This window comes from Panicum virgatum, chromosome 5N (assembly GCF_016808335.1).
Source record: "Panicum virgatum strain AP13 chromosome 5N, P.virgatum_v5, whole genome shotgun sequence".
NCBI lineage: Eukaryota > Viridiplantae > Streptophyta > Magnoliopsida > Poales > Poaceae > Panicum > Panicum virgatum.
The window spans coordinates 45,784,945-45,802,746 of NC_053149.1; the positions used below are offsets into that span (position 1 = coordinate 45,784,945).

The following is a 17,802-nucleotide window of genomic DNA, read 5'->3' on the forward strand; positions in this document are numbered from 1 at the left end:
TACACTGCCCAAACGGAGGTCATGTACATACGAGCTGCGACATATATATGAAAGTTGCTGGCACAAATCTCTTCACACCAAGCACCGACCGAAGGTTATGTTCTACCCCTTCATATATAAAACTTTAATCCTAACACCTTCGTTGTTTTCTATTTTCGCTTTGTCAAAGTAAAAAAAGCGTAGGACAACCTCACAAGGCAACGTGGGAAGCTTCGGCTGGCAAAGGACCAAAGGTGCTGGGGGCTGTGCAGTCCCGAGCAGCAAAGTTGCGGCCGTCGGCGACGTTGAGCAAGACATCAACGATAAGGTTAAGGCCACATGGAGCATAGAACGGCAGCATGGAGCATGGCTGCCTCCTGCCAGTGGCAAGCTGGGCGCCCTAGTCCTGCAAGGATGTTGCATTCTCCGCCAAGCAACGAGGCAGCCTCGCATGTCATCTTCATGCCGGCGGTGAAGTCGCATGCAGCTAGCGAGGAGCTGCTCCGTTGGTCCGGCTCCAACACACGCTTGGCACCGAAGCTCCATCGTCACCCTCGCTCAACAGCTACCACATGCAGAAAAAAAAACATGTATTGGCCTAGGTTTCCCAGTGTTCTCCAATCGATGGTGCCTATTCATGGCCCAGATAAGTATCCTACCAACACTTGAAACTCTGCACAAAATTCTGTTTTCAGAACTTTGCACTGAGAGCATACGGTAGCTTGGCTATATATATATATATAGATATATATATATTAATATATATATATAATATAAATATATATAGATTATAGTTATAAGAATTATGATATATATAGATCTATATCTAAGATAAGAGAGAAGAGAGAGAAGAGAGAGAGAAGAATCTATCTCTATCTTTTACTCTATCCCAGAGATCTATCTTTTACACACACATATAGACATAATAACAGAAGAGATCAATAGATATCATATATATTAGACATATACTCTCTATTACAATATACAATATATAGATACATATATACTATATATATACATATATCATATATACATCATATATATAAATACATATACATATACATATATATATATATACATATTATATATATAGATATATATATATATATATATATATATATATATATATATATATTGCAAGAGCAATGACATTCATAAAAGCTAGAAGTGCCCCATCGAAATTTTGATCAAATCAACAATATCACACTGCAGTACTAACAAGCAAGGAGCAAGCAGTTCTGCTTTTGCTTTCTCTGTAGGACCGAGGGTCGTTCGACGGGGAAGATACTAAACTGGTTGTCGTAGGCAACCTCCGCAGCGAGCCGGACCCTCGCGGCGGCCGTCAGCAACCTCCGCAGCGAGCCGAACCCTCGCGGCAAATACGAACCACCTCGGCGAGCTGGACCTTCGCGGCCGTCGGCAACCTCCGTGGAAGTGCAAGAACTCTCGACTACCACGTTCGCTACTCTGCGAAGCTAGCAGGGACCTCCGAGTGAGGAGCAAAAGCAAGGACAAGGTAGCAACCTTCGGCAATCAATCCATGAGATCATCGCTAACCTGGTTTCCCATGCAACTTTTAGGCAAAGGTGGCCAAAACCAGCAGATAAGTATTCCACCCGTACTTTAAGTCTGCCAAATTTTTTTTTTTTTTGCGGACCTTCGAACTCAGCCATTTGCAGCCTCCGACCACGCTGCAAGTTTTTGCTCCAGAGCTGTCTTCCATTATCTAGCGATCGAAGCTCTGGTCAGCTCCTACGGGGCAGCTTTTCCAACTCTTGATGATAATATATCATCAAGCAAGCCATGGAAGCATGCATGGCCAAACAATATATTTTATTAATCACATGCGACACCTTCAAACCTCAAAATCCTTTGGTTTTATATATCAGCAAATTGTTAGAAGTTTTCTCTCACTAACCTCCTTATTTGCAAGTTGTATCCTTCAAAAATAACTTTGCTTAACATTTATTTGCTATTATATTTGCATGCTCTAAGTTCTTAAAGATCATTGTTTTCCAACTAAGTTTGTTCAATATATTGAAATTAACTCACTAACTCCTCCCTTTAGGATAATTTCTCCTCTAAAGATGCAGAGTTGTCATATTTGGCTTATAACGAAGATTATGACCTTATTGGTTTTCTACCATCATTGACCTGGAGAAGGTCTGAACTTCCGGCGAAGGTCCGGTGATAGTCCGGCGAAAGTCCGGAGAAGGTCCGGCGAAGGTCTCGAGAAGGTTCCAGGCTAAGGTCCGGTGATAGTTCGGAGAAGGTCCGGCGAAGATCCGGATAAGGTCCGGCGAAGGTCTAGAGAAGGTTCCAGGCTAAGGTCCGGCGAAGGTTCGGAGAAGGTCCGGAAAAAGTCCGGCAAAAGTTGATAGAAGATCCTGAGAAGGTCAGGATTCTGGAAAAATATTATTGCGAAGGTTAGCACCTTATGGGTTTCAATCTCTATCAACTGCCAGAGAAGGTTATCATTCTTATTGACCTCAGAGAAGGTCAGTGAAGGTTATCACTCTTATTGACCTTAGAGAAGGTCGAAAAGGTTATCACTCTTATTGACCTCAGAGAAGGTTATCACTCTTATTGACCTCAGAGAAGGTCATCACTCGTATTGACCTTAGAGAAGGTCTGAGAAGGTTATCACTCTTATTGACCTTAGAGAAGGTCATCACTCGTATTGACCTTAGAGAAGGTCTGAGAAGGTTATCACTTTTATTGACCTCAGAGAAGGTTATCACTCTTATTGACCTTAGAGAAGATCATCACTCATATTGAACTCAGAGAAGGTCAGAGAAAGGTTATCACTCCTATTGACCTCAGAGAAGGTTACTCGCAATCTTATAATGGGTCGAAGCAACAAAAAGTTGCAAACATCGACCATCGCATCTTGCATGCTCAATTGTGTAAGTCAGCAAAGCTCACATTCTTCGCTAACTTTGCATACTTATCTGAAATTGCAATAAGCAGTTGAATCCCGAAGGGCTTTCGGACCTAAGGGTCCCGAAGCTAAAATATCTTATGACCTCCAATCCAGTTTTACTTAAAACACTTGGTCCCAAGGGACCATTCATGAGAAATTACATCTTGCATATCAAAAGTTTTCTCTAAAACATGCAGGTTATCATCAATGTGAGTATTTCTACTACTTGAGCTAACCCTTGTATACTAGACCTCTGTTCTTGAAGCGCAGGTCTATTGGTTTTGACCCCTTAACCAAGCCAAAGAATCTATGCAATATAGAGTCGCATTCATTGGATAATATATACTGCTGACCTTCGGTTTTCACCATCTACGGAATTCAGCTCTATTGATAATTTGGTATTCAACAACCAGGGGCGGATTTAGACCCCGGGCCATGGCCCGGGGTTCGGCCCAAAAAATATTTTTTTTTCAACTTTTTCGAACTGGCCCAACCCAACATCGAGGAGGACTCAACCTGTCGTGCGCCCCTGCGCTTCGCCCCAACCCCGACGCCGCCTCTCCCGTACGCGACGCCCTCGCCAGCCGCACGCCACCACGCGCATCCGCCCCAGCCCCTAGCGGCCCAGCCCCCAGGCATCGGCTAGCCGCCACCCGCCAGCGCAGACCGGCGACGCCGCGCGACGGCCGACGGCAAAGGCCGCCCTCGGCCCTCCGGTCCGGCCTCAGGCGCCAGGCGCAGGGCGCAGGCGGCCAGGCCCCTCCGCGGCTCCGCCTCCGGCCCTCCCTCTCCCTGGCAGCGGCAGGCGCCAGGCGGCAGCCGGCAGGCCGTAGGCCCCTGCCCGCCGGCGGCCCCTCCCTCTCGGCCTCTCCCTGTCTCTGAGTGGCTGAGCTAGTGAGCTCCCTCCTGCTCCTGCTAGTCCTGCACGGCTGCACTGCTCCCTCTCCATCCGAGGCCGTGACAGTGAGGTATGCTCCCTAGATCCATCCCTGGTGGTTTCTCCTCCTCCAAATTAGAGTACTATGATGTATTGATGTTAGAGTAATAGAGTCAAACTGTCAATTTTTCAGATTTGAGGATGAAGAGGCATAGGTCGATTAGATCTTTTTTTTCTCCGGCTGTAACACCGGTTATGCCAACACAGTCACAAATAAATACCAACCTAAATCTTTCTGAAGAGGTAGAAACCGGTGCTAGTAATATCCCAAATGATGTCCTTACTGAAATGAGTGTTGATGCTCCTGTTGAACCTCCTGTTGAGGGCAGTCCCCTGGTTGAGGAGATCCAACCTCCTAGCAACGATCCCTTGCCTACCACTACCAATGCAGCAATAGAGTTTGATCCTACAGAAATAGGTGTTGATCCTGGGCTTCGAAAACCAATTGAGGAGTATGACATAAACATTAGAGATATTGTCAGAAGAGAATATTTGTTAAGGGGTCCATGTCAACCAATTGGTTATGTATATCCAAAAAAGATACAGAGTGGTCGACAAAGATGCTTCCTTGAATCATGGTTCAAAAAATATTCTTGGTTAGAATATAGTGTTAACGAAGATGCAGCTTTCTGTTTTTACTGTTACCTTTTCAAGCAACCAAGACGCGGTGATAATTTTGGTGGTGATGCTTTCACAACTGAGGGGGTTAGTAATTGGAAAAATGCAACACAAATATTTAGAGAACATGTGGGTAAAGTTGATAGCCTGCATAATTGCGCTAGACAGCATTGTGAGGATTTTAGAAACCAAAGGCAAAGTGTGGACAATGTGATTCAGAAAATAACCAAAGAACAACGGGAGGAATATTTAGGTCGGCTCACTGTGATATTGGCTATTGTGAGATTCCTTTTATTGCAAGGTCTTGCCTTCCGTGGACATGATGAGTCTAGTACCTCTTCCAATAAGGGAAACTTTCTTGAATTGATTGATTGGTTGAAAATGAGAGATGAAGGTGCCAAAATCTTACTTGATAATGCTCCTGGAAATAATTTATTGACTTCACCATTTATACAAAAAGATATGTGTGAAGCTTGTGCCAAACTGACAACTAAAGTCATTTTGGATGACATTGGGGATAAAAAGTTCTCTATTCTTGTTGATGAGTCTCGCGATGCATCTATCAAGGAGCAAATGGCTGTTGTTTTGAGGTTAGTTGCTCCATTATGTTTGTAGTCCTTTCTTTTTTTGTGAAGATTTCTTGGCGCTAACCATTTATTATTGTTGGTCTTGTGTTGTCTTAGGTATGTGAATGATAAAGGTCATGTGATTGAGAGATTTCTTGGTGTTCAACATGTTCCGGACACAACATCAGCGGCACTAAAGGGTGCTTTGGATGCTATGCTACTTGCTCATGGTTTATCTATGCATAACATACGAGGACAAGGATACGATGGGGCATCAAACATGAGAGGTGAATTCAATGGGCTACAAAGATTGGTACTAGATGAAAATCCCTATGCCTTTTATATACATTGCTTTGCCCATCAGTTACAGTTAGTGGTTGTTTCAGTTGCTAAGTGTTGTTCATCTGTCACGGATTTCTTCAACTACACCACTTTAATTGTTAACACTGTCAATGCATCTTGTAAGAGACATGACCAATTGGCCCAGGAACATCATGATAATCTAGTGAGAGGATTAGAAAATGATGAAATTTTTTCTGGGAGGGGGAAAAACCAACAAACAAATATTGCAAGACCTGGGGATACTCGTTGGGGATCACATCATAAAACTTTGTGCCGTCTTCAACTCATGTGGCAAGCAGTGTTAGAGGTGTTAGAGAATATATGTGATGATGGCCCAACATCAACAACAAAAACTTGTGCAGCGGGTTTGCTAAAACAAATGGAGAGTTTTGAATTTGTGCTCATTATGCATCTTATGATAAAAGTACTGGGTAAGACTAATGATTTGTCACAATGCTTGCAAAGGAAGGACCAAAATATAGTTCATGCTGTAGCATTGATTGGAGCCACATTACAGAAGGTGAAAGACCTTAGAGAACATGGTTGGGAAGAGATATTTGAAGGTACAAAAAGATTTTGTGCCAAGCATAACATCATAGTGCCAAATATGTTGGATACAACTGTTGCAAGGGGTCGTTCGAGGGGTCGTGGAGGCCAGCTAGTAACTTACCAACATCATTTCCATCATGAAATCTTTAATGTGGTACTTGACCAACTTATTGTGGAGTTAAACAATCGCTTTGGTGAAAGATCTACACAATTGTTGAAATGCATTGCATGCCTTGATCCTAGGAATTCTTTTGCCAACTTTGATATAAGTAAGTTAGTTGAGCTTGCTTCAATATATGATGCCGACTTTAAACCATATGATCTGATATTGTTGGGAGAGCAACTTGAGACATTCATTCATGAAGTAAGAAATGAAACCAAATGGTCAAGTTGTAATGACCTTGGTAAGATTGCAGAGTTGATGGTTGACACTGGAAAAGATGGGGATTTAGATTTGGTTTATCGTCTTATTGAGTTGGTTTTGATATTGCCGGTGGCAACTGCATCTGTAGAAAGGGCCTTTTCAGCTATGAATATCATCAAAACTGAGTTACGGAATAAGATGGCTGATGATTGGCTAAATCACCGCATGGTGTGCTATATTGAGAGAGATATATTTACTGCCATTGAAAACGATAAGATATTAATGCACTATCAAGATATGCGAAAGCGCAGGATTCAACTACCTCATTCGAGTGGTATTTACAAAATCCTTATTCGAATTGTTGATTTACATTATCATTGCTACATGTTTTAGATATTTAATATATCTTTTTTATTTTGCAGTAGCTTCTACCTCTGGACTTGGATCAATTGCTGAAGAAGAATAAATATATTACTTCGCGATGGCGTTTTTTTGTATGTTTTCTATCTTTCCGTTTATATTTTCATGTATCTTTTGAACTGTGAGTTTGTGGACGTCTAGTTTTTGTCACAACTATATTTAAAACTCGGCCCGGGGTTCGACTCAATCCTGGTTCCGCCACTGGTCGCAGGGACAGGGACGCCGCGGCGCGGCGTGGGTCCCTAGCGCCATCATCGTCGGCGCGGGTCCTCCGGGGCTGGCCGCGGCCGCGTGCCTGGCGGCGCGCGGCGTCCCGGCCACGGTGCTAGAGATGGCCAACTCGCTGGCGTCCACGTGGCGGCACCGCACCTACGACCGCCTGACGCTCCACCTCCCCAAGCGCTTCTGCGAGCTGCCGCTGCTTCCGTTCCCGGCGGGCTACCCGGACTCCCGGAGTACCTGTCCAAGGACCAGTTCGTGGTGTACATGGAGGGCACCGCGGCGGCGGCGGGCGTCGCGCCGCGGTTCGGCGCGCGCGTTGAGGAGGCCGCCTTCGACGCCGGCGCTGGCGCGTGGGCGGTGTGCCTGGCTGCAAGCGGGGAGCTGCTCCTGGCGCGGTGGCTCGTGGTGGCCACGGGGGAGAACGCGGTGCCGCGCAGGCCCGACTTCCCCGGCGCGCGCCTATTCGAGGGCCCCGTCGTGCACCTACGACATGTCCGGGGAGGTGTTCGCCGGGAAGAAGGTGCTGGTGGTGGGGTGCGGCAATGTAATGATCAAGACTATCTGGAGAAGAGAGATAGTGGATCCAGCTAGAATTCGGAGATAGACGAGGAAGAACAGAGCGGACTTGGGGAAGGGAAAGCAGAGATGAAGGAAGCAGTTGTTGATTCTGTTCTACCGTGATCTGTTTCGTTATTACATGATGGTTATATCAACCCGTCAGAACCGACTTATCGGTAACGCCCATTGGGCTTACAACAACGAGCCCAGACCCAGTAAGGCCCAGTCACGCTAGCCACTGGTAGGGAAGGGCTTGACATTGCCCCCATCTTCAGATCCAGCTTGTCCCCAAGATGGAGCTCGAGGAAACCACCGGTTGATGTCATGAACTTCTTCCCAAGTAGCCCAAGACGATGGCCAGCCATTCCACTGAATGAGCAGCTCAGTCTTTGGTGTCATACCAGTGCAGGTGCTACAGCGGTCGAGAACAGCAATAGGAAATACTACGGAATCCTCTGCCTCAGGGATGGAGTTCAAATTGGAACTGACCTGAACCTGAGGAGGAATATGTTGCTTGAGCTGAGATACGTGGACAACTGGGTGGATCCTGCAGGTTGGAGGTAAGTCTAGTTTATAAGCAACTTGGCCTACTCACTGAAGAACCTTGAATGGACCAAAGTATTTGAAGGATAATTTTTTATTGTATCTTTCGGCCACCGATGTCTGAATATAAGGTTGCAACTTCAAGTAGACTGAATCTCCTACTGCGAAGTGACGCTCACTTCTGTGTTTATCAGCCTGGCCCTTCATCCTTTGCTGCGTTCTAAGCAGCTGATGTTGAATCACTTTGGTCAAGAGGTCACGTTCTGTTAACAACTGCTCAAGCTCTGGAACAGTAGAAGCATGGGTATCGCGGATGCCAAAATGACGAGGAGGGTGACCATACAACACTTCAAATGGTGTCAGTTGTAATGCAGAGTGATACGAAGTGTTATACCAGTATTCAGCCAATGGTAACCATTTGCTCTATTGTTTGGGACATGCGTGAACTGTACACCTGAGAAAAGCATCTAAGCACTGGTTCAAGCGCTCTATTTGGCCGTCTGTCTGCGGGGTGATATGAAGAGCTCATCAATAACTTTGTGTCTGAGAGCTTGAACAACTGTTGCCAGACTTGGCTGGTAAAGATTCTGTCCTGGTCTGAGATAATGGACTCAGGCAACCCATGCAGCTTGTAAATATTGTCCATGTACAACTGAGCAATCTGTAGAGCAGTGAAAGGGTGGGACAAGGCTAGAAAGTGCCCATATTTAGAGAATTTGACCACCACTACCATGATCACATTCTTCTTGTTGGATGTTGGTAACCCTTCCACGAAATCCAGTGATACCACTGACCAGGGAACACAAGGCACCGGTAGTGGAGTAAGAAGTCCAGGGTTTTTCACATGTTCAGCCTTAGCCTGCTGACAGATGGTGCATGACTGAATGTAGGATGTAATGGTTTGTTTCATTCGTGGCCAAGCAAAAAGAGCTTTGATCCTGTGGTAAGTTGCATGTATCCCTGAATGACCCCCCAGTCCACTGCTATGCAAAGCCTGAATAACATGTTGCTGAGCCAAACTGTTGTTTCCAATCCCACACTCTACCATTAAGTCTGATGACCCTATCCTGAAGAGAGTAGCCCTTATCATTTGTAGAGGAAATAGCCAATTCAGTTAACAGTTGTTTTGCCTCACTATCCTCCTGATACCCTTGAATCAAACACTCTTGCCAAGCTGGTGTGCAAGAGGAAATTGCCAATAGGGAAGGGGAATCAGGGCACCTGGAAAGAGCATCTGCAGCGATGTTGTTGATGCCTTTCTTGTAGACAATCTTGAATTGGAGATCCATTAGTTTGAGTAGAGCCTTGTGCTGTAACTTAGTGTGGACCCGCTATTCAGTCAAATACAACAAACTCTTATGATTAGTGTTAATGAGGAATTCCTTGTGCTCGAGGTAAGGGCGCCATTTGTCCAGTGCCATAAGGATAGCCATACACTCCTTCTCGTATGTTGATAGAGCTTGGTTCTTCTGACATAAGGGCTTGCTTAGATACGCAATAGGATGACCTTCCTGCATCAACACAGTTCCGAGACCTTGGTCACTAGTATCTGTCTCTAGAATGAATGTTTTATCAAAATCAGGGATGGCCAACACAGGTGCCTCCACAAGAGCTTTTTTGAGTAGCAGAAACGCCTCATTGGATGCAGGTGTCCACTGAAAAATGGTGCCCTTCTTAAGCAATTGTGTGAGTGGTTTACTGATCATGCCATAATGCTTAATAAACTTTCTATAATACCCAGTTAAACCAAGAAATCCTCTCAGCTCCTTCAGATTTGTTGGAACCGGCCACTGTTTCACAGCTTCAATTTTAGAGGTTTCAGTTGCCAGTCCTTCAGATGATATACAATGGCCTAGATACTCAATGTGTTGTTGTGCAAAGGAGCATTTGGACATTTTGATGAAAAATTGATGCTGCTGAATAATTTGAAAAACTTGCTCAAGTAGGAGGTGTTCTTCCATGGTAGTGGAATAAATCAAGATGTCATCCATGAAAACTTCATCCATGAAACTAGGACTCCTTTCCTTAACAAGGGTGCAAAAATCTGATTCATAACACTCTGGAAGGTAGCATGGGCATTGGCGAGCCTAAATGGCATAACCAAAAACTCATACAGACCACTATGAGTTCTGAAGGCTGTCTTGTGTTCATCACCTTTAGCAATTCTGATTTGATGATAACCAGACCTGAAATCCAATTTTGAAAACCATCTAGCTCCTGCTAGCTCATCAACAATAGGAAGGGGGTGCTTATTCTTTACAGTGATGTTGTTGAGATGTCTATAGTCCACACAAAATCTCCAAGAGCCGTCTTTCTTTTTTACCAACAGCACAGGTGAGGCATATGGACTTGAGCTTGGTCTGATTATCCCATTCTTAAGCATGTCACTGAGTTGTTTCTCAATCTCAGTTTTCTGGAGTGGAGCATATTTGTAAGGTCTTGTATTCACTGGTTGAGCTCCAAGAACTAAGGCAATATGGTGGTCACAGTATCTCATAGGGGGCAAAGAAAATGGTTCACTGAACAGCTGGGAGTACTTGTCCACAAGAGTAGCCACTGCAGCAGGCATTTATTGAGATATTGTTTTTGAAATGGGCATGACTGCAGAATCAGGGTCTTGCACTGTAGATTGTTTCACTTCAGGAAGTAACTGAATGCAGTAGGATGCCGCCTTCCTCCTCAGCAGGCCCTTAAGCTTGCGTGCACTGATGGCAGTGCACCTAGTAACAACAGGTTTGACCCCTTTGAGAGTAATTCTCTTTTTCTGGTATGTAAACTTCATAACCTTCTTCCTCCAATCCACCCACATGGGGGCTGCATTCTTTCAACCAATCCTGGCCCAAAATCATGTCAATTGAGAAAGAATGCCCTTGAGAACTCCACTGTAAGCCATGGACAAGTGAATTGCAAATCATTGGACTACCATCAGCTGCCTGGTACTGAGCAGAGACACACTGAGTTGTGGGCAACTTCAACTGAGTGGCTAAGTGATCACTAATGAAGGTGGCCACACTTCCACTATCAACCAGGATAAGCACCTCAGAGCCAGCAACCATGCCTTGCAATTTCAAAGTCTTTCTGTCGGTACCCTGCAACTGAGGTACCCACTCCTACTGTGCCAAGACTCGCGTAGTTATCCGTAACTACGCCTTAAGGAGCTGAGCAGCCGGACCCCTGGGGTCCAACTCCATCTCACCGGACCAAAGGTCCCGGACCCGCTTCCCGCTCGGGGACGGGTCCGGTGTCACCATGTGTCCTAGAGGTGGAAATGCTCAGTACCTGTGGCCGCGGACCCGGACCCCCGCAGGTGGGTCCGGGACCTCCACGTGCCATCCGAACTCCCGCAAATGGGTCCGGGACCTCCACGTGCCTATCCGGACCCCCGTGAGCTCTCGGCTCAGCTAGCTGATCGGGAGGGGTCTGGAGCCGCCACGTGTCACGCAAACGCGGGCGCGGGCGCAAGCCTTCCGCTGGAAGCTCCCTCACCCACCCGCATTAAGTGCGAGTGGTCGAGGCAGGCTCTGCTGCCTCTGGGCACAGGACAGCTTTTGTCAGTCCACACTGTGGAACCCCAGTTACCGAGGCGGCTCGTCAGTTACCAAGACAAGCATTAAAGACTCAGCGCCGTGCGCATGGGCGACGAGTCATGATGACCAGCTACTGACTGGAGCAACAGTGCATGCTGCTACAGTGGACTGAGTCAGTAGTTCGGCGCTTCATCATGACCTCGACGCGCGGCTGCAGAGGCTAGACTCTACTCTGACAGGACAGCTCAAGTCCATCCCTGGTCAGAAGCTACGCACAGAAGCCGACGACAAGATCTCCGGATCTGAGGCATTGGAGGCCAAAGTGTAGTTTATAATACATCGCCGGGTCCACATGTCGGGGCCCCGCTCAGTGTACGTGCTCCCCTTGGACATATAAAAGGGAGAGCACGCCCTCCTTCTAGCAAAAAAAAAAAAGATCTCTCAGACAGACTCTAAGCTCTCCAGAGACACACAACACAAGCTCTCGCGGACCCTCTCGAGGCAAGGCAATACAACACACAGTGGACGTAGGGTATTACGCTCCGGCGGCCCGAACCACTCTAATCCTGCTGTGTTCATCGTGTTCTTCCACCGAGACCGAACTAGACCTAGCTAACCCCCGAGTACTCACCCTCTGGGCTGAGGCGGGTGCATTCCGCCACCCGGCTGTGGTTTGCAGCACCACGACACTTTCTTTTTGGGGTACTAAGCGTGTCACCAACTGCCATGACAGTGTCAGGTTCAACCTCTGTATCACTATCATCCGATGCTGCATCCTCCTCAATGTCAATGGCATCAAACAGCTCCTCCAGAACATGCAAGGAAACATGCTGTGGGCACCTGTGGTTGTGACCCCATTTCTCTCCACATTTGATGCATAAACCATTCTTCTTTCTGAATGCCATTAGTGCTTTCAGTTTATCTTCAGATTCAGTAATGTCAGACTTTTGTTTGGGAAGCTGCTGCTTGTCAGGTACTGGTGTCTTAGCACGGTCAAATGGCATTGCAGACTTGAAAGAGGACTTACTGTAGTCCTTGGGTGTCTTTCTCTTGGCACATTCCAATTCCGCTTCTTGCAACAAGGCTAAGGCACTGGCTTCTTGAACATTCTTTGGCCGATGCAAGGCAATTACAGAGCGGATCTCTTCGGCAAGACCACCAAGAAATCGAGTGACAAAGTAGGTATCATCATAAGCTGGATTGTAGAGGAGAATTCCATGAGATAACCTCTCAAACTCTGTCAGATATGCAGATACTGAACCAGACTGCTTCAAAGAATCCAACTGTCGCAACTGAGTCGGATACTGGTCACGGTCAAACCTTTCCAAGACAGCAGAACAAAATTCTTCCCAATCTAGAACACGGCCTCTGCGCTCAAATGTCTGAAGCCATGCGGCTGCTGCACCCTTGAAATTCAGGGCTGCAAACCGCATCTTCATGTTCGCCCCAACAGAGAAAACCTCGAAATACATCTCGCATCTGTCGCGCCATAATCTCGGATTCTAGCCATCAAAAACAGGAAACGAAAGTTTAGGCAAATGTGGCGATCTCGGCGGGAGAACAACAGCAAAACCATGCGACTCGGAATGAAACTGGTCGGAGTCAGGAACCATACCTGTGACCGGACGTGGCGGCTGGGAACCTAAGATCCCGCCGCCAGCATCCCGATGGCTAGTCTCGACGCGGTGCCTGCTGGGCCGCTCCCCGGTGAACGCAGATGGGCGCGTCCCCGGTGGTGGAGTCATGTTGAGGTCGAACGTGTTCGTCCACCTCGGTGGGGGTTGTGGAGGGGCAGTAGACGGTCGCGGCGGCAGAGGTGGCAATGGCGGCGCCGTCTCGAGCCTCTGGAGCCGCGACGTGATGCGCTCGGTCGCCTCCTCCGCGGATGTCCTCCAAGCCTCCAGGCTGGACAACTTGTCAAGCGCCTGGGTCATCATCGTCTCGAAGGTACCGAACTTCTTGGCGAGGTCGTCCATGGTGGAGGTTAGCTGCGCTTCGAATTTGGTAGGTTTTCGAGGCGCCAGATCCAACTACTTGCGATTGGGAAAAAATTTGAGAGGAATTTGTGGGGGCTAGGCTCTTGATACCAATTGTAATGATCAAGACTATCTGGAGAAGAGAGATGAGGGGATTCGGCTAGAATTCGGAGACAGACGAGGAAGAACAGAGCGGATTTGGGGAAGGGAAAGCAGAGACGAAGGAAGCAGTTATTAATTCTATTCTACCGTGATCTGTTTCACTATTACATGACGGTTATATCAACCCATCAGAACTGACTCAGCGGTAACGCCCATTGGGCTTACAACAACAAGCCCAAACCCAGTAAGGCCCAGTCACGCTAGCCACTGGTAGGGAAGGGCGTGACAGGCAACTCCGGCATGGAGGTCAGCCTGGATTTGTGCCGGCACGGCGCCAAGCCCTCCCTGGTGGTGCTCAACACGGTAACCAACTACTCATCATAACGATCCCCAGCAGCCTTAGCTCGCTTTGGGCAGCGAAAGTACATCAAGTGTTGCTGCTGCTGCTGCCACTTTTTTTTTTGATGAAACAGGAGGGGTTACCCCCCTACTGGTTATAATTATAATAAAAAAGAAAAGAACCAACAGGTATTACAAAAGTTTTCAGGATACAAAAAAGGAAAGGAAGAAAATAAGGACTATCACACAAATGTTTCTATCCATTCAGACATTGCATTTTTTCCATCTTGCCTTTGCTCGAAGAACAGCAAAAGCAAATTCCTTCCTGAAATTCTGAAAACATCTGTCTGGAGATGGGGGAATTCCTTTGAAAATGAAATCATTCCTCTGCATCCAAATGCTCCAACAAAATAGGATCACAACTTCCATGTAAAAGGAACAATGAAGCTGAGTTTTAATTTCCTCCATAGCTAGGAAAGGATCAGTTTCTATGAAGATCACATTGAGCTTGAGCCAGCAAATTTGTGCAAACGGACAAGTTAGGAAAAGGTGGGAAAGTGTTTCCTCCACATCTAATGTGCAGCAAGCACAATCATAGGATGGCAAATGCATGTTTCTGCGCCGTAACAATTCTCTTGTACTGAGTATGTCTCTTAGCAGCAACCAGAAGAACACTTTGTGCTTGTTTTGACATGATGATTTCCAAAGTCTCCAGAACAGAGGATGAGTAGGCATATGACCAGTCAAGTGAATATATGCTTTTGATGTAGAGGAAAATGGCGTACCCCAAATATATGTCCAGATGTCCCTTTCCTCTGAAAGTGTTAAAGTAGTAAGACTATGTGCAATTTCCACTAGCTGTTGGGCGGCCAAATTAGATAAAGGAAGATGGAAAAGAGAATCAGGGCCTTCTGCATTACAAGCCATATTAATAGACAGTGTTGCTGATTTTGCAAAGGAGAACAGCCTGCTGCCACTTATCCCTGCTCTTGAGCGCTTTCCCCCTTGGATTGGATGATTGTCTTTGTGCGCGCCGCACTTTGATCTTTTTCGGGACATGCTTCAATGTGCATGGTCATATTTGGCCACGCTAAGCATAGTTAGACCGACGACTCTACTTGCTTTGTCGTACGGTGTTGCTTGGGAGACGCCTCTGTCCTGTCCCAGGCCATTCATTCTCGGCCTTATTCTTGTTGGGTTTCGTCCACCAGGTCCATGTGCTCCCCAGGGAGATGTTCGGCCTGTCGACGTTCGGCATCGCCATGGCGCTGCTGAGGGTCTTCTCCGTCCCGGCCGTCGACCGGGCTGGCGCTGGGCGACAAGGGCAGGCTCGGCCTGAGGCGGCCCAAGACGAGGCCCATGGAGCTGAAGTACCTCACCGGCAGGACCGCGGCTTTTTAATTTTTATATTTTTCAAAAATATTTTTTACAAAAATATATTTTTGATTTCATAATTTACAGTTTTATACCCCTACCGCCCGGCTGCGGGGCGGCCGGCCCCATGCCGCCCCCACCCCCACCGGGCGGTAGGGACCTATATATAAAAAAATTTAATTTTTCTTACCAAGAAGTCCCTGGTGGGAGGAGACCGCCCGACGGCCTGCACCGGCCGCCCTCTGGCTGGGCGGCAGGACCCCCCCAAATAAACAAGGGAATAATTGTTTTGTTTGCCTGCATCGGGAGACTGATCGGCAGTGGCAGTGCAGCATACCGAGGACAGGACTAGATTGTCTGTGCCTGCACATGCCATACGCCGATGCTTTGTCTCAACCTCCATCACTCCACGAAGACGTCACGAACAACCATGCGCTACTACAAGAGGACAAGCCAAACCTACCCCTTCTTTAGTTTCAAAATTCAAAATTCCAAATCTATCACATCGAACAGAAATCTTATATGCATGGAGTATTAAATCTAGACGAAATAAAAAACTAATTGTATAGTTTGTTTGTAAATTACGAGACGAATCTAATGATCCTAATTAGATCATGATTAGACACTAAATTGTTACAGTAACCATGTGCTAATAATGAATTAATTAGTCTTAATAAATTCATCTCGAAGTTTACAGACGAGTTCTGTAATTAGTTTTATAATTAGTCTATATTTAATACTTCAAATGTGAAAAGATTCTATTTTAAAATCTAAACGCCGGGAACTAAACAAGGGGCTAATAGGGAAACAGGAGAGATCAGGCATGATGAAACAAAAATCGTGTAGGGGAGGTAAGTAGTGTAGTGTAGTTTCAAAATTCAAATCCAGGATAGATTATTATTATCGTTTCCCGTTCTTTATTTTATTTCCTCCACTAACTACACAATCAGTCTCCCGATGCATTGCCACTGCCAATTAGTCTCCCGATGCAGGCAAACAAAACAACTATTCCTTTGTTTATTTGGGGGGGCCTGCCGCCCAGCCAGAGGGCGGCCGGTGCCCGACAGTGGCCGGGCTCCTCCCACCAGGGACCTCTCGGTAAGAAAAATTAAATTTTATTTATATATAGGTCCCTACCGCCCGGCGGGAGGGCGGCAGGGGGCCGGCTGCCCCGCAGCCGGGCGGTAGGGGTATAAAACTGGAAATTATGAAACCAAAAATATATTTCTGTAAAAAACATTTTTGAAAAATATAAAAATTAAAAAGCCGCGACGCTAGGCCACATCAAAACCGGCAAAATTAAGGTTAGCGGCAGCCCTGCTTTCAGTTTCATCAAAGGAGAAATCAGCCACGCACGACCGGTCAAACCGTGGGGGTTTGGGCCCCGGGCCGCTCGGCCGTGGGCCAGCGGCCGGATTTATGGCTCGCCTCGCCTCGCCGCTGGCCTTCCTGAGGCCCCGTTTGGTTTCTCCCGCGCTACTCGTGCTACAAAAGAATCTTCAATGCATGGAGTACTAAATAAAGTTTAGTTGTAAAATCTTTTCACGGATGAGTGTAACTTTTTGCGATGAATCTAATGATAATAATTAATCAATAATTGGCTACAGTGATGCTACAGTAACCAACCTCTAGTTTTGCGTCAAATGACTCATTAAATTCGTCTCGCGAAGTAGTGCAGGGGTTGTGAAGTTAGTTTTATAAACTGTCTTTATTTATTTAGTACAACTAATTATTAGTCAAAGTTTGTGCTACTTGTGCTACTGCACAAACCAAATAGGGCCCGAACACACACAATCTGAATCTGAGGCTCAGCTCTGTCTCTGTGTGTGTGTGTGTTTTAACCCTGCAAACCTACCCACAGTCCCACACTGCTGACTGCTGAGGCTGAGCTTCAGGGTTGGTTGCTGATGATGCGAAACATGATCGCCAGGTAGTGGGAGCACTGAAGGAGGTGACCCAACGCGGGGTCAGGTTCGCGGACGGCAAGGAGGAGCAGTTCGACGCAATGCATACGGACTCGAGAATTTGGATAGACACTCTTCGACTTGGGTCCAGCGGATACGTACTTGTCCATAGCTCAACCAAGGTGATCGAACGATCGATTTCCCTAGCTAGCCTATGTGTAGCTAGCTGGTGAGACGACAAGCTATCAAGCGCAGCGATGTCGAACACTAGGAAGCCTGTTGCATTTGCCGCTTGCGACCTTGCTCATGAGCGTGCCTCGATCTTTTGCAGGACGGAGGCGAGGTGTTCACGAGCCAGGGCATGCCCAAGGTCCCCTTCCCCAACGGCTGGAGGGGGAAGAACGGGCTCCACACCGTCGGCTTCTCGCAGCGCGGGCTGCTCGGCGCGTCGTCGGACGCCCTCAGCATCGCCAGGGACATACACTGCCAGTGGAAGGGCACGGGCAGACCCGCTTGTAATAATAATGTGCTGCTTCAAAGTGACGACGAAACTGTTTGA

The 17,802-nt window shown here is 46.9% G+C and overlaps 1 protein-coding gene and 1 pseudogene across 1 annotated transcript; both read left to right on the forward strand.

Annotated features, from left to right (window-relative positions):
• The first annotated feature begins 3,888 nt into the window (after positions 1 to 3,888).
• LOC120673014 (zinc finger MYM-type protein 1-like) lies at positions 3,889 to 6,777 on the forward strand. The gene is made up of 3 exons (XM_039953690.1): positions 3,889 to 5,047; positions 5,141 to 6,612; positions 6,701 to 6,777. Exons 1-3 carry the CDS (start codon positions 3,981 to 3,983, stop codon positions 6,742 to 6,744), a joined length of 2,583 nt encoding a protein of 860 aa, XP_039809624.1. The 5' UTR covers positions 3,889 to 3,980; the 3' UTR covers positions 6,745 to 6,777.
• Positions 6,778 to 6,803: 26 nt separating this feature from the next.
• On the forward strand, positions 6,804 to 17,802 carry LOC120674856 (annotated as a pseudogene).